The sequence below is a fragment of the Python bivittatus genome, unplaced genomic scaffold (assembly GCF_059951505.1).
Source record: "Python bivittatus isolate LINGU-HERP-01145 unplaced genomic scaffold, Pbiv_v1 ctg000020_np1212, whole genome shotgun sequence".
NCBI classification, from domain to species: Eukaryota; Metazoa; Chordata; class Lepidosauria; order Squamata; family Pythonidae; genus Python; species Python bivittatus.
The window spans coordinates 90376329-90394507 of NW_028277030.1; the positions used below are offsets into that span (position 1 = coordinate 90376329).

General features: G+C 34.7%; 1 protein-coding gene across 3 annotated transcripts in view; it reads left to right on the forward strand.

Moving 5' to 3' along the window:
- Window positions 1-18179, forward strand: part of RYR2 (ryanodine receptor 2) — a 332798-nt gene that overhangs the window by 150002 nt on the left and 164617 nt on the right. For all 3 annotated transcript variants that reach the window (XR_015796687.1, XM_088143916.1, XM_088143914.1), the window contains 12 exons: window positions 1229-1347; window positions 1520-1653; window positions 1876-2117; window positions 2463-2655; window positions 4112-4328; window positions 5848-5952; window positions 6583-6686; window positions 7291-7374; window positions 8037-8196; window positions 13698-13845; window positions 15346-15554; window positions 16583-16757. Coding sequence is in view for 2 of the 3 variants with exons in the window: in XM_088143916.1 (XP_088000042.1) it covers window positions 1229-1347; window positions 1520-1653; window positions 1876-2117; window positions 2463-2655; window positions 4112-4328; window positions 5848-5952; window positions 6583-6686; window positions 7291-7374; window positions 8037-8196; window positions 13698-13845; window positions 15346-15554; window positions 16583-16757 (1890 nt within the window). In the remaining variant the exon portion in view is untranslated. The remainder of the gene's footprint in view (window positions 1-1228; window positions 1348-1519; window positions 1654-1875; window positions 2118-2462; window positions 2656-4111; window positions 4329-5847; window positions 5953-6582; window positions 6687-7290; window positions 7375-8036; window positions 8197-13697; window positions 13846-15345; window positions 15555-16582; window positions 16758-18179) is intronic.

Sequence of the window (18179 nt, forward strand, 5' to 3'; positions counted from 1 at the left end):
TGTTAAAAAGCAATATTAAATGGTGTATTTGTTTTGTTTTGTTTGCTGCCTGTATAGTTCTGATTCAGATTTGTTTGGGATTTCATGTGGTCCACAGAAACTTCATTTTGTGGTCTGATAATTTTTCTTGGTATTTGTTTAATGTATCTCACAGGATAAAAAGGTAAAAACTCCCTTAAGTTGAGCTCAGCTTCTGGGGAGGTCCTGGATATGCCTGTGTGGTTTTCTTGACAACAACCCAGAAATTTTTTTTTTTTTTGGTGTTCTTCTGAGATAGTTTTTTTGAATTTCCAGTTTAACTTACAACCCAGAGATATCCTGGTTACTTTCAAGTACTACATGGAAATGAGGACAAGCACTGAAAATCAAGGAGCACAAAGAGGATGGAGCCCCAAGTGCCAGTGAAGAAAAATCTTACTAATTTTGGTCCTTATTTTTTTGTAATAACAGGTCTGCCCCTGCTTAGTTTTTTTAGTCATTGAAGGTCAAAGAGATACTGCTACCTGCTGTGGCTTCTTGGGTTTGATTTGGAAGGGGGGAGATTAATAGAATTATTAACTGAATAACTTATATATTTCTATCACATTATACAGTAAATACCATATGGATTTTTGATTCTTGTTTCTCTAAGCACCTAAAATGTACAGTATTTTCTTGCACACAATTCTATTCAGATTCAGTCTGAAATGTTTTTATCCACTAAACTGGATATTCTTCTGGGGATACTCATCAGGAATTCAATAGCTTCTGGAAAATATAAAAAGCCCAATTGCTCCTCTACAACCTTCAGAATCTTCTTGACAATTGGTAAAATATTTGATTTACTCCCATTTGTTGTAAACAAAGCAACAGTAGAGAAGTACGGCAAACTGGAAAAATGGAGGAATTTGAGGGCCATTTGAAATTGGGTGGCTGTAAGTTCTCACTCCAGGTTTGTCATTACATATGAAGGCAGCCTATGTTAATTGGCTAGAGTTAATCTTTCATGATGTACTCAAATATCCATGCTTATCAAGATTAGCATGAGATGCTCTTTCTTAATTGTGCAATGTAATTTAATGTGGAAACACAGCAACTATTCCTTTCTCTTTCCTCTGCTCAAAATAATTACAGAAGAAAAAGGGTTACTATGATTGTCCTTGGATCATTATGACTGTTCTTTATGGTTGTATGGTTTTGAAAGAATATAAACAGTTAAATACTGAAATGGGGGCTTCTGTATTTTTAGGAATTCTTGAAGTTTTACACTGTGTGTTGGTGGAAAGTCCAGAAGCTTTGAATATTATTAAAGAAGGACATATTAAATCAATAATTTGTCTTTTGGACAAACATGGAAGAAACCATAAGGTATGTAAGACAAACATGAATGAATTTGAATAGTCTATGTGATAAGTATAATTTTTAAAAGAAGAACATAGAATTTATTTAAGATAACAAGGAAGCATCTTTAATTTTTTTATACAGCAGCTATAGTGACTTAAAACTTTCATAACCACCTCTGTCATCATTTCTTGCCAAGGTATTAGACGTTCTGTGCTCATTGTGTGTATGTCATGGAGTAGCTGTGAGGTCCAATCAACATTTGATCTGTGACAATCTTCTGCCAGGGAGAGACCTCCTTCTTCAGACCCGCCTTGTCAATCATGTGAGCAGGTAAAAAATTGAATAGGATATTATTTTTAATGTTCACGTATGTGTAGTTATACACATGAGCATGTATATACAATCCCTTCTATAATAACTTTAGTTTTATTAGGACTTGTTTGGTATAGAAGATCTGAGCATTAAAAAGTTGGTAATTTGCTTTTTTAAAAAATAATTTTGTTACTTTTTAATTTTCTGATTTTTTAAAAAATATTCTTTGCTTTTATTCAGTATGAGACCAAATATTTTCCTTGGAATCAGCGAGGGCTCTGCTCAGTACAGGAAATGGTATTATGAACTAATGGTTGATTATGTGGAGCCATTTACAACAGCAGAAGCTACTCATCTTCGTGTAGGTTGGGCATCAACAGAAGGCTATTCACCATATCCTGTGGGAGGAGAAGAATGGGGTGGCAATGGTGTTGGTGATGACTTATATTCCTATGGTTTTGATGGACTTCATCTGTGGTCAGGTAAGACTAACTAAGTGTCTTAAAGCCTAAAGATATTGCAAGTTATGTTTTAAATTCAAAGAAGAGTTATATGTGATAATAGCAATGGAAGGATTGAAACAACTGTATCACAAGGAGAAAGTCCCAGATACTGTTCTTGCATGTGGAGCAATACAGAAAGATTCCTGTCTGAAACTCTGAGATACCTCTGAGTTAAAGGAATTGATACCGAGTGAGTTAGCCTATAAATTGAAGCTTTCTATGATCTAGTTTTGTTTTTCTCAGTGTGCTTCTGAATTCTTTGGAAGTAGGTTTTCTAACAAGATCTTCAACTTTTCTTCTAATAATGTTTATTCCTAATTATAGGTTGTGTAGCAAGATCTGTCAATTCTCCCAATCATCATCTACTCAGGACTGATGATGTAATCAGCTGCTGCCTTGACCTGAGTGCTCCAAGCATTTCATTCCGAATAAATGGGCAGCCAGTCCAGGGAATGTTTGAGAATTTCAACACAGATGGTCTTTTCTTTCCGGTTGTCAGCTTTTCGGCAGGGATAAAGTTCGTGTCCACATCCTATTATTTTCTGAATACATTTTCCTTGCTAAGGTCTAATCTAGATCAGTGACTGAATCTGTTGAAATTTTAATTTTTTCTTAAAAACAGACGTGGAGAGTGTAGATAACCTAAATTGGTAGGGGCTGTAGTAGTTTGAGAACTGATCAAATCTGAGGGGACATTGTTCTACTTAAAGTTGTTACATTTTCTCTGCTGGGAAAAGTATTTAGTATCATTATCAAGAGGTATGTAACAAGAGTATGATTTTAAACAGGAAAAAATGGAGGATAAAGCCTTCCCCAGTCTCATTGCCCACCAGATGTGTAGTTCAGCTCTCACATATCTGCAATGAAGGTGTCCAACCAGGGGTTGAAATCCATGGATCTGGGATGATTTTAGCTTGAAAAAGTCTATATTAATATTTCCAGGTTTATGATCATTATCAAGTTCATCCTTTATTCCCTTTCCCAGAACTACAGGAGTTTTATCAGGGATGTCCTCTGTTGGGTAAAGCTTGACTTTATGAGTATAGAATTAAAATTAATGAAAGAAATTACTTGGCAATTTTCTCCTTAGTTATTATTTACATTACAATGCTGTCTTCCCAGGCCAGATTTTATTTGCTAAAATGTTGCTTTTATCAATTCCTCTAAATTTACTGTATATCAGATAAATGAAATAGTCCCATTAAACTATATTTTAGGACTGGAGATACAAAAAATAAGGATGAATAAACCTCAAACTTCTATGTTCTCCAGCAGCCACTAAAACAAAAATAAGAAATAACACTTAATCTTTCTTTTTATTCAATGTCATGGGAGCAGTGTTGGACCTTAGATTGGTTAGTCTGAGGAGAACTTGAGATGGCTTGCCCATCTATATTGCAGAAAATAGTACATTTATGCAAAGCTAATACTAGGGGCTTAATTTGAGATAAATTAGGTTGCTGAAAATTACTAGTCAGTTCTTAGTTGGTTGAGATTTATTCCTTGGATGTTCTGGATCATAGACTGTTCTCTTATCTATTGTTATACTATTGCAGTTGTTTTAACAATTTGGTGATAATATTGAGGGTATGTGTGTTTTGTTAGTTTTCAATTCTAATTTGATCCAAAATTAAGTGAATTATTCAAATCACTTAGCTTGTTATTCTAAGGAGTAAGGAGCAACTGAACGTAGTCAAGTTCATTTGTAAGTAATCATGCATACAATTTTGTTAGCATTACTCCAAATTACATGGCATATGAAAATAACAAACTAAACAACAGTGAAAGGTAAACCCTACCAGAGTGAGCAAGAAAGTAAGTTAATTACAAACAAGTCAGGAAACTAACAGCATGAGAGAACCAAATTTACTCTAGAATAAATGCTGCACAAATTCAGTATCTGCAAGTAGAACTTTGCAGGAAATATTTTATTTATTTAACACGGAGTCCTGCATATTGTACTTATCTTACAGGGTACGATTTTTGCTTGGAGGCCGCCATGGAGAATATAAATTCCTTCCTCCTCCAGGATATGCTCCATGTTTTGAAGCTATTCTGCCCAAAGAAAAGTTAAAAGTGGAACCCAGCAGAGAATATAAACAAGACTGCAATTGCACAAGGGATCTCTTGGGACCAAATATTTCTTTATCACAAGCAGCGTTCACTCCAGTACCTGTAGATACCAGTCAGGTATGTAAAATGCACAATGGCTTTAAACATTCATTAGATTTAGTTTATATTATGTTAAAACTAGTAGTAGGTTGGATGACAAACACCATGTACTGTATCTACTAGCAGTATTGCTATAACATTCTAGCAATATCATAGTTTGAGATAGTAATCAGTATTTTACTTTCCAGGCATTTATCAGATGTTAATAGCAAATACTGGAATGAAGCTGAGCTTTGTATAATAAATGACATACATATATACATACACACACACACACACACACACACACACACACATAGAGAGAGAGAGTCAGGAATAAAATAATGTTGAGAAAATAACAGACCAATTATATTGGTCAACCTGAAAGAAGTAGCTTAAGAAACGGTATTGGTCTGTACTTGTGATATTCAGTGCTATAGTCATTTTTTCCTCTCCAATTTGCCTGCTAATAGAATCCCTTACGCATATTTTTTTTTTAATTCAGTTTTAAAATGACAGAATACATATACACAGTCCCAGTCATTTTGTTCTTCATTATGATCTCTGTACAGGTGAATCCACAGGGTTAGAGTTAGAGTTAGTTAGAAAGTCTTATATACATGTTGTATTAGAAAAGCAAATTTATTTATATTTAACTTTTTAAATATGTCAAATGCAGTTCAATGATTGTTCTGGAATCACCATATATATGAATCCTTTCTACATCATGGTTGTATTGGCCTCATACATCCATGGGGTGGGGAAGGCAAAGTGGGAGGAAATGACAAAACATGCATTATTATGCAAATTACATAACTTATGTGCTTGCATGCAAAATTGTGGTGCAAGTTCAAAAGGGTGAAGCTTGCCTTGTGACGTCATAATACACATTTCGTATATTGGCATTATTGTGGATAAGAGTGAATACCTATGATGGATATGTAAGTAAATGAAAATCCATCTCAAAAAGTGTCTCCTGATTGGATGTATGTCATGTAAATGCTTCAGATAATGCATATGAATGATAATATGGCAGTTTTAAATAACTTTTACCCGGTTTTATCAATATAAGAACTGTGCTAATGAACAGTGTTGGGTTCACGAATGGTATTGGGTTCAGTAAAGAAAAAAAGTGTTTTATCAGCAAGTTTTTGCAGTTATATTCTGATTCTCTTTTTCTTAATTCTGAGGACAATAGGTACTGTATAATAGATGATAGATTTTTTTTTAATGGAATATTATTTCTGGAATATTTTAAAGAGGCTGAAATAATTGGATTTTTAATTTTTTTACCATTTAGCTATAATTGAAAGACAGAAAAAATACTTCTGTTAAAATGAACAAGTTATATGTAGTATATATGAGATTAAGATATTTACAATATAGTCCTATACATTTCAACTCAGTTCATTGGGTTTTCTTTCTGGCAATAGGAATTTCAACCAGTAAAAAATAAGCCCATAAAATGACTGGATTATTTATTACATTGGTTTATTTTTTTTCTTAATTGTATTGTTTGCCATTTTATTTTTTAACAGATTCACTCTTGTATTTTTAGATTGTATTGCCTCCACATTTGGAAAGAGTTAGAGAAAAACTAGCTGAGAATATCCATGAACTTTGGGTGATGAATAAAATTGAACTTGGATGGCAGTATGGACCTGTATGTACTTTTTCAAATTTTGCATTGTATTAATTCATTCATATATGCTTGTGTATATAATTTAGAAGTCTTTTTACTGCCTAGAAATTAAATGACCATTTTTAGTTTTCCAACAAGTTTTGCATCAAATCTTTGATGCAATAAAAAAAAATTACACATGATAAAGTCTGATCGGGGGTGCCCACAAAGTGTGGTCAAAAAAGTCAAAATGGTGGCTGCGACCATGCAATCAAAGCTTCACCGTTTTTTTATGAGCATCACGTGTGTGACACATAAAAAGCAGGCGGAGCTTCAGTTGCACTGTTGTGGCCACCATCTTACCTTTTTTTCACCATACTCTGCTGACACCCCCGAAACACTGGCAGAGTGTTGCCAATGGCTGCTGTCAGGGAGGAACAATCAGAGAGAACTAAAAACCAGGAGCTAAAAATTGCACAATTAAATAAGAGCAGAAGAGCTAAGGCAAGAGTTTGTTTTTGTGTTGAGATACATTTATTTTTCTCCTTTAGACTGAGTATTACCATAAATGTTGCTTTGTTTTTTGCAGGGAAATTCTACTCGTCAGTAGAATTGATCGTATTAGGCTGCAGTTATAGGATAAAATGAAATACAGTCTTTCCTATCTTACAGGTTAGAGATGACAACAAACGACAGCATCCCTGTTTGGTGGAGTTTGCTAAGCTGCCTGAACAAGAACGGAATTATAACCTGCAAATGTCACTAGAAACGTTAAAGTAAGTCACAAGCACCTCTATGTTTTTGCAAGTAAATTTATACGAATGCATGCATTCTTAAGCAGATTGTGAAATTTGATTTGTACTATACAGTATTAGCAAGGTGCTCATCAGTTTGGTGGATTGTGTCAATCAGTATAATTATGCATATTTACAAGTAATTTCCTTTGATATGCTGATTATTCATGCAGTAGTATTTTCTGAACTTGCTTTGTTTCTTTCATTTTTAATGAGAATTGCAGAAGCACTCATGTTCATTACTTTTAAAGTGGTTCTCAGTTTAAGCATGTTTTACATAAATGGGAGAGAAAAGTTAACTTGCATACTGTATAAATCTTACTTTGATGGCAAAACAATGTGTAAATAAGTGATTATTGGTCTATGCAAATTTGAATAGGAAAATCTATTATAAGATATCACAGCTCTGAAATCATGGCTGTTAATCATTTTCAAAAATATGAGCAAAAAAAGAAAAGACAAAACTGTTCCCATAAGACTGAATCTTGTAACTGCATAAATTGCACAAGCAATTATAGCTTTGTCTTTCAGTTAGCATGTTTTGCCTGATTTTAATTATTTTAAATGTAATGATTTTATCTTCTAGAACATTGCTGGCATTAGGTTGTCATGTTGGAATTGCTGATGAGCATGCTGAAGAAAAGGTGAAGAAACTAAAACTTCCAAAAAAGTAAGTTTAAATTCAGACTAAGTGGTGAGAATGCAACTACGTCTACTATATCTCCTATACCCAGTCTGCTCATATACAAATTGAAGATACCTGAACCACCATTAAATTCTATGAATGAGACAGAATATTTGCATAATAGAAATTTCATCTGGAAATACCAAGTCACAAATGATAGAAATTAAGAATGAATAATGTAATGTAGTATGTTAGTTAGGAAAAAAGTCAGGAAGGTAGTATGTTTCAGACCAAAAATTGCAAGCTCATTAAAGCAGAGTTCCAGCATAAAAAATATAAGAAAGATTTCACTGTTCTCCATAAGCTACTTTGTCATGATGAAAAAGTTTGCCTCCAATAATACAACTCAGCTCTAAGTACAAAACACTAATAATATGATGTAAAACACCAACTTTTAATTTATATATAATTTTATTTTTAAGGCCTATGAATTTTGGAATATGAGTTTTGAATCCTGAATTATTGTACTGATTACTAATTCCTGTACAAGAAAATCAAAAGGACTGCATGAGCTGAATATATTAACAATTTAATACCAAAACAATGTAATGATCAGGACTTAAGCTGTGATCTTATTATGTATGCTATATTCATAAAAATTCAAGTAAAAGAGAACTCATTAAAGTTTTCATTTATTTATTTAACAGTTATCTGTTATCAAGTGGATATAAACCTGCTCCTATGGATCTAAGTTGTATCAAGTTGACTCCATCTCAGGAATCCATGGTTGATAAACTTGCAGAGAATGCTCACAATGTGTGGGCAAGAGATCGTATAAGGCAGGGATGGACATATGGAATCCAACAGGTAAGTCTAGACATACTGGAATCTTTATAATACTCATATTATGGAACCAGATTTTTGGGGACAGTGAAATAGATAAAAAATTATTTTGGAGATCCATTTTACTTTTTTGACTTCATGTTAATTCATATGTTTTCAGAACTAAGCCTTTGCAAAATAGGGATATGGACAAAATGGGGATAAGATATAAATATAGATAGATATAGTTATATTGACCTGTAACAAACCATCACATTCAGGAAGTTTTGCCAAACTGATCAATAAAAGTTCCCAATGATGCCTTTGTACAAACATACCACTCAGATGTGTATGCACAGATAACAATTTGAAGAACCACTGTTATAAATAGCAATCTGCCCTTGTTGTCCAACTTTGACTTAGTTGTAACCCACCAATAAAATGTCAACTTATTATATGATGATACTATGGTATGAATTATGCATGTTATATAGTAATTTGGAGATAAGATGGCATCCTGCACTTTTTAAAATAAAATATATTGTTTTCAGAAATAAGCTCTGAACTAAATTACTACTGATTTTAATGCAGTTGTAAAAAGCATTTTTTATTGGACTGTGTATGAATCCAATAAAAGTTATATAACTGAAGATGGAAAGTGGGTGTAATTTTACATTACTGTTTATTATTCTACAGTTACTAGAAGAGTAATTTAGCAAAACTGTTGATTTTTGTGACCAAAGAACTACTAATAAATAATGAGAAAAAAACACTTTGCAAATGTTTAGATGTGTTCACTTTAATCACAAGTCCCATTTTTCTTGTCACTTAGATGAATCCTATAATGAAACTATGATAAGTAAAATAGTATTTCAATGAAGAAAGAGTTAAATGCTTCATTGATTGGTATTCCACTTCTGTTCCATTTTGCACTTCATATTAATATTAATAGACAATGCCACAATAATTAAATGCATATTGGACTGTATTCTACTCATATATTCTTATTTGTAACTAATGCTGTGATCTTTAGAACAGAAGAATAGCTGTGCTAAATCAAGACAAGAACTATTTTAGTCTAGCATGTTCTTCCTTACAGTAACGAACCAGATGCTACAAGGGTGTTCACAAGCAGGACATGGAGACATATCCCTTTTCCACTATTCCTCTGCAACTGATATTTGGAAGCATGCTACACTCAACTCAAGAGGTAGCATTGAGCCTTCAATACTAATAGTTCTTAATAAATCTGTCCTCCATAAATTTATCTGATTCCTATTAGAACCATCCAGGATAATAGCCAGCACCATGTCTTGAGATAATAAATTTCACAAGTTAAAATCTGCACTGTCTGAAGAAGTGCTTTTTTGGGGCGGATCTGTTCTAAATTTCCTAATCAAATCTATTAGAGGATTCCTGGTCCTAGTAATTTGAGAGATAGAGAAAACCTTCACCTTGTCCACTTTCTCCATGCTGTAAATGATATGTATAAATTGATCATGTCCTCCCTCAGTGGCCTTTATTCCAGTCCGAAGAGTTCCAAACAGTCTAACCTCTTCTTTCTATGAGGAAGTCAATAAAGATCAGGTATATATTCCATATCTTTGTAGTAAGGACAGTTGCCAAGAATTCACTCAGTCCCTTTGTAACTCCATATTCTCCTTGAGCAAGCCATTTACTCCTTTGTTGTCTAACAATCTAATCACTTCCCTAGGTAGTTCTCTTATTATTTAAATAAGACATTAGGACAGATTTTCTGTTTCCTGAAGGAAGGCTTTTTAACTTTTACGGTTTTCTGGATTCTACAGGAAAGCACATCTTAAGCACACTTGTTTGTAAGTAGGTGCAATAAATATATACAACTAAACATATTTATAGTGTGGTATGAGTATGTTTGGACTTTGAAGAAGCAGAATAGAAAGGATATTGACACTTTTGAACCTTGGTGTTGGAGAAGATTTCTAAGAATACCATGGATAGCCAAGAAACAAACAATGGATCACTGAACAAATCATCCCACAGTTCTTACTCAAGGCACACATGACCAGGCTCAAATTATCATACTTTGGACACATTAAGTGAAGACCTAGTTCTCTTGATAGGTCTATAATGCTAGAAAAGGTAGAAGGAAAGAGAAGAAGAGGATGGCAAGCGGGATGGATTCAGTTAATGGGGGCACCATTGGAAGATCTGAAGGACAAGGTTGGGGACATACTTGATGGCACATTAGGAGTCAATTAATGAGTGAGTTAGTTCACCCATTACATCTATATTAGCTAGGCTTTGATGCCTTGCTTTTTGGTCTCTATCTCATAACTGCAAATAAAGCAATTCTGGCTTGGGTAATATATTTTTCCTCTATCCATGTACCCAAAATGCTGCTTACGTATCAGAAACGGTCACAGTCTGAAATGTCCATATAAGTTGTGTGATATCTTATTAAACATCTTAGGATCCAGGTGATACTTAAAATACCACCTTTTCTAGTACCATCCAATCTGTGAACTAAGATTAGCTGGGGAGAACTGCTTTCTGGTCCTTCATATTGAGTTGGTTCACAGTGCTGTGACCAGGACAGGATCTTCTCAGTGGCAGCATCCCAGTTCCCACTTCTGAGGGAAATAAGGTTGGTTCAATGATATGCTTGTTCACTTGGACATCTGTAGGATAAAAATCTATATTAGTTCCAAATGATCTTTTAGGGTTACCTACTATGCAACATTTCTTTTTTACAATGATACTTGTTTTACTTTTGGAATGTGTTGTTTTAAGGATTCTTTGATTTATTATTATGGATTTATTTAAAATGGTTTTTATTACTTTCTTATAAGCTGCCATACAGAAATAAAACAAGTAAATAAATTTACCAACAATGTCAAAATGCTGTTCATTTGAAGTGCTGTATGTAAAAAAAAAGTATCTTTGATTTCACACGAACATGTTTTATTGCTGTTGAGGTATAACCTTTTCTAAGTAGGTAGAAATGGTATTGATATGGAGGCTCCAGAACAATAAATCAATGCAGGCCATTGTCAAAATCACTTTATAAAGTTTATTCATAATACATTCCATTCAGTGAAAATAATTTCTAATCTCAATTGACTTTTTTCTTTTTACAATAAAAATACTGTTACTTTCCATATCAGTGTGGCTCTGGGATTTATTCTGGATACCTCTGATTTAATTAGTTTTATGATGTCTCTGTTGTGGGTGTGAGTGTGTGAGGCTTCTTATTTTTTCCTCGTGTTCATTTTCTATGATGATCTAAAGAAAATACACAGAAAAATCACACATTGTACATGCCCACAGCCACCATGCACACACAAAATCACAATGCACATGAAACCAAACGTCTGTCCACATGCACCATCTCCCACAGGAAATAAGGGCAGCCTAAAAAAGGAGTAGTTTGGCATTACTGTTTTAACCGTATGATCAGGTAATAATAAAATAGCTGAACCTTCAGAGAAGACACCTTAGTTTAATTGAACTGTTCTCTTTAATAAGCCTTAATGACATGTTGCCTGATATTAGACTAGATGTTATTGTTGTTGCATATGGTAACCAGACATCTCATAAATTAGGTCTGGAAAAAAATTACGCAATGGAAAATACTGGAATGCTGTGATTTAATACCTGTATTGCATAAATGCCTTGTGAAAAGTAAATAAGTGGAGAATTTAGAATAATTGGTTGGTATGAAAAGCTACCTTAGTTTTTACATTAATATTACATTTGCTTCCCTTATTTGATGGCATTGCTTAGCTTTCCCATTGTAATTCCTCATTGGCTATATATGTCATCCTTTAATTATGACTGTGAGATGCTATAGTACTGACTAAGGAGGTGTGATACCTTTAGAGTCTTTGATGTATAGGTACATCAAACATAAGGAAAAAAGAAGAAAGTCTCATGGAACAGACTTTCAGTACAATGAATCTGCACCGAAGAAGTGTAAAAGCATACATAGGGGAGAAGTGTAGAAGTTATAAGAAACATGGAGTTGCAGGTGTTCTGTGTCTTCCATTCTTCCCTGTCTACTTTAATACAAAGTATGACATGGTGCAGTATATTCACAATGACATTTATCATGTCAAGCAAAAATTGATTCTGTAGAGTATAACCATGTCATTATGCATTATATTAAGCATGTTATTACAAGGAAAAGTTAAAAGAGCTGTGAATCAATTGCAGAAAACTTACTAACAGTTTCAATTATTAACTAGTAAAATATCCCACAGTGCCCCAGTGAGTTTGCTGCAGCATCCTGGGGCACTGCAGTACACCGTTTGGGAACCACAGCTTTAGATATTTGCAAATTGTTACCATATATCACCTCTCTCTTCTCTTTTGGAAATTAAACATACCCAACTCTTTTAACTATTCTTCATACAGTGTCAGGTTCAGCCCAAAGAACTCCAAGAGACAATGCAAATACAGTTCTGTTGCGTTTATTAGCTATAACCTACAGACAGAAAATCTCCCCAGACTGAACCATAGTTCCCAAGCCAGCCAGCCACAACACCGTGAATTCCTTAGGGAGGTGCCAGCCTCATCTTCTTGAACTTCCCACGCTCCTGCTGGGGACTAAGAACACGCTTATCTCCCTGAGCCTGGCCTTCATAAGTCCATTCCATCACATACAGCTTGGTTTTCAGACACTTATTCCATTTTGGCAGCTTTCCTCTAAACCCTCTCCAGTTTTATTATGTTCCCATTTAAAATGCAGTGCCCAAAACTGGACATAGTACTCCAACTGTAATGTAACTAGTATAAAGTACCAAGGAATTATTACTTCCTATGATATGGATGCAGTGCTTTTATTAATGGGGCCCAAGATTGTGTTAGCCTTTATAGAAGCAGAATCGTACTGTTTCTCATGTTCAGCTGGTAGTCTTCTAGTTTCCGTAGATTCTTCAGAACAGCACTGACACCAAAACAGATTTCCCCAATCAAATAATTATGCATTTGCTTTTCCATACCCAAATGCAGGAATTTATATTTGTCATGAGAGCTAGTTTGATGTAGTGGTTAATACACCCAGCTAGAAACTGGGAGACCATGAGTTCTAGTCCTGCCTTAGGTATAAAGCCAGCTGGGTGACTTTGGGCCGGATACTCTCTCTCAACCCTAGGAAGAAGGCAATGGCAAATCACTTCCAAAATCTTGCCAAGAAAACTGGAGGAACTAGTCCAGGCAGTTTCCAGGAATCAACACTGACTTAAAGGCACGTGCATATACACATGCACACATACACGGACACAAAGTGTCATAGCTGAACATCTTGTAGAATTTGATCCAACATTCAAACCTGTTGAGATAATTTGGAATTGAGTTTTTATTTAAGATATTGACCAATCTCCCTACTTTGATGTCATTTGAAAATTTGATAAGCATCTTTTTATCTGTTTATAAATGTGTTGAATAGCCCCAGGGGACCTACTTCTTTCTTCCTTCCAGGCTGAGGCAGACCCATTTATAGTATTAGAAAAATTTGGGGGTTAAAGCCTTATAAGATTATCTTTCATAATTTTTATATTGCATAGGATGTGAAGAATCGCCGAAACCCTCGCCTTGTCCCCTATACACTTCTAGATGATCGCACTAAAAAATCAAACAAAGATAGTCTCCGGGAAGCAGTTCGTACTCTCATCAACTATGGATATAATCTTGAAGCTCCAGATCAAGACCATGGTATTGAAATTGTATTGAAACAAATAATATATATATATTTATTATGAATAAACAAAAATATAGTACTATCACAAGGAAGGTAAGAATGTCCCATTTTTAATTTATTATTTTACTTTTAATTTTTTTAAATTAATTTTTTAAATAATTTCATATTTTTATATTTTTAATTATTTTAATTTTTTTGAGTCAAACAGAAATCAACAACACATTTGAAATAATGCCAAACAGAATTATAATTATAATAAGACCAAACAAAAAACCGCTGGGAATATATTAAAAAAAACACAACACCCACTTACCCACAAGCATCAAGTAGGTAAAGATACATATTCTTAACGTGAAATAGTAACAGTGCAGTCTAATAAGTGCAGAATACAAATAAACTTTCACATCCAGTGAACTGGATGCAGTGCTTTTATTAATTTAATAAATTAATAAAGGATTACGTTGGACTTTTTAGTTGTAAAATCAAATTTTAATGGACCTCAAATTAACAGATTGTCAATTTTACAGACAGAATTTCAGTTGAACCTTACCCCAGACAGTAACCCCTATTTATATCCAAAGTTAATCTGGACAATTGATGTAACTAAATAATTACACTATATAATTATTTTACCTACTTGATACACACACACACACACACACACACAGACACACGACATACATTTATATTTAAAAGAAATCCCTTCCACCCAAATGCTCCATTAAAATGCTTGGGCACTCCTTTTCAAACACAGCAAAATAATTATCAACATTTCATTTACTGACCTCTCATTTTATTATGAAGTCCCCTTCCTTAAAAAGTAAGTGACACTGGCATAATCCAGAGTGGATATTGTACATATATTAAGCGTTTCATCAACAAAAGGAAGTCTGTCTCAGTCCAATACACTTGGATTGTACTTGTGAGTGGCTACCAGGACAAATAATATCAAACTTGATAAAGTCTCAATCCATTTCAAAAGTGGGTAAGCATACTTCTTTTGTCCATTGTTTGACATTTTTTCTCTTTTGCAAACACTGGACTAAAGTACTTTGTAAAAAGGTTCTCCCTCCTTTCCTTTCCTTTCCTTTCCTTTCCTTTCCTTTCCTTTCCTTTCCTTTCCTTTCCTTTCCTTTCCTTTCCTTTCCTTTCCTTTCCTTTCCTTTCCTCTCCTCTCCTCTCCTCTCCTCTCCTCTCCTCTCCTCTCCTCTCCTCTCCTCTCCTCTCCTCTCCCCTCCCCTCCCCTCCCCTCCCCTCCCTCCCTCCCTTTCTTTCTTTCTTTCTTTCTTTCTTTCTTTCTTTCTTTCTTTCTTTCTTTCTTTCTTTCTTTCTTTCTTTCTTTCTTAAACTTTGCTAAGGATTGAAGAATTGTTGAGAAAAGAAAAGCTTTTTTCTTGCCTTTCCTTTAGACTGCCAGTCTGATAAAAAGGACATGCCATAACCTTTCAAATTTTAGATTTTGTGATTTTCTTTTTATATAAACATTTATATCCTTAAATTTTGAACTTTTGCAGCTACGAGACCAGATGTGTTTGGTGGCATGATTGAAAGATTCAGGATTTTCCGAACAGAGAAAACATATGCTGTAAAAACTGGGAAGTGGTACTTTGAATTTGAGGCAGTAACTGCAGGAGATATGAGAGTTGGCTGGGCCAGACCGGGTTGCCAGCCAGAGCAAGAGCTTGGCTCAGATGATCAAGCATTTGTGTTTGATGGATTCAAGGTGTGTGCACATTTTCTTGAGATGGGGGCAAATTTTAGCTTTGCAGGACCTCTCTTGGTTTCTCCTTAGAACTTCAGGACATATCAATCAAAGATGGGCCATGCTACAAAATCGAGACTTAGAGGGTTAGATACAGATCTACATCTGAGTTACTGCCACTAAGGGATTATATATAAAATTTAATTAGAAGAGGATGAACACATTTGTTGCCAATTATCTAGCATTGTGCTAGTAGATCTTGATTGGTTTTCTGTACCTCCCTTACATTTATTATAAATTGATCTTTCAGATAGGAAAAAGAGAATAAAAGTGAGCATTTTTTACCCTTTTCTCCACCATAAACATCAACTAAATGCATTGTTTTAGCAAGTGGATTGTAATTTGTGTCTGAACACAAAAACAAAGCTGTATAATGTGATTTGTCTTTATGGCAAGTGGGATCTGAAGCACAGTCATAGAATTATGGAATGTAAAGGTTGGAAGGCACCTTACAGATGATCTAGTTCAACCCCTGGCCATACAGGAGTCTGCTACCACAGTATATTATTCTGCATCCTCAACTCCTAGGAATGTCTTATTCAGAGCATCACACAGCCTTGACTGGCAGCATTCTAATGTCCAGATATCTTGGGAAGAGAGGGAATTGTTCCTTCTGAAGTAATGTGGATCTCCTTTTTCTTTTTAAAGAGATTTAAAATTTAAAAATTTAAAAATTTTCTTTTTAAAATTATTGGGAGTAATGTATATTGTGCTCATATTTTCCCAAAACACTGAACATTGCTAATTCTCCAGAAATTTGTAGGACTGCCATTTGATGTGCTTTAAATTATTATTTTTATAAAACTAGTTGTAAGTTTTACAATCAATACCTACTTATAAGACTTACAGGCATTTTTTAAAGAATGCTAAAATGACAAAAGTAATTGTGACACTTTATTAGTTTAGGTAGTATCTGCTTACTGTTTATGTGTTGGAGATCTAGAGTTATTAATTGCTTTGTATTTTGCATGAAATCCTTTATTACCTAGGCCCAGCGATGGCACCAGGGAAATGAGCATTTTGGCCGTACTTGGCTAGTGGCAGATATTGTGGGATGTATGGTGGATCTGAATGAGCACACTATGATGTTTACTCTAAATGGGGAAATCCTTCTTGATGACTCAGGTTCTGAGCTTGCATTCAAGGATTTTGAGATTGGTGATGGTAAGTTCTTGAGCAATTTTGTGCTGCTTTCTGGCTGCCTAGGCAATTTTTTCCTTACTGTTTTAGAGGATTTTTAAAAACCAGCTATTAGTGTAATTCAGGGATGCAGTACTCATGGCTCAGAGACCAGAATACCCTCAAGTGCCCTATTTGTGATCCGACCCCTCAGCATTCTGAAGTTATGATGCTGAAATATGGTGGCAAAGTGGCTGAATTTTGGTATAACAATGACTGCAAGTTTGGGGTTGTTTTAAATATACAAATGGAATCAGTTTGTCTTGGAGCTTCCACTCCCATTTGCATGATTAACTACCACCATTCTAAATTAGTCCAGAAAAGAGACCAAAAACTTTTGAGTACACCACATCTAAGGATGTCACAACAGATCTACATTGTTTCCTGTGGTCCTTCAGAAGGTCAAGAGGCTGAATTATGGTCCCTGACCTATCAAACATTTGCTGATTTAATTGTATATCATCAGGGCAGGCAACTGGCCTCTTAAGTAGTAAACCTGCCCCTTGCAATAGACAACTCCATTAGATATTACCCTATAGATAAGGTCTAGTTTCTGGATAGATTTAGAATAGCCTGGGATACTGAATGATTACTTCTGCTAGAGAATGTATGGCCATGATAGGTTTCTTTTATATTTCTAAGTGTTGATTACAGAAATATAGAATTGGAAGGGACCACTTAGGCCATCCAAGTTGCATGTCTGCTCAGTGCAGGAATCCAAATTAAATAATCTCAAACAGATATCTGTCCAACCTCAGTCTGAATTAATGAAGAGCTCATTATCATTCTAGGTAACTGATTTCAGTACTGAACTGCTCTTACTATTAGGAAAATCTCCCTAAATTTAACTCAGGCTTGTTTCCTCTAATTTAAGTTTATTATTCTGTGTCCTGAAGGTAGGAGGATAGAGAATAAATAATGATCTTCTTTCATGCATCCCACTCCTCTAGTTACCAAATCATCCCTTAGTTATCTTTTTTCAGGGCTAAACATTTCCATTTCATTCAGTCTCTCCTTCATAGAACTCAGTTTCCAGTCTATAGTTCTCTGTATACCTTTGCTTCATGCTTCTTTGAAAAATCTGTAATTTAGTTTTGGAAGTATCATTTATTTATTTGTTTGTTTATTTATTTCAATATACATGGCCAGTCATCTCAAACAATTGACTCTGGCTAGCAACAATTAAAACCAGCAAGAAACACAAAATAAATACACAATTGCAGCTGGGATAAAATAACAATAGCCATCAATACAACCACTTCATAGGCTCCAACTGACACTATGACCCCCACACTCAGGAACACAGCCACATCTTCAGTACCTTGTGAAGGGCCAGCATGGTCAGGACCAATCTGATCTTTTGGGGGGGATGATGTTCTACAAGGCAGGCACCATGACAGAAAAGGG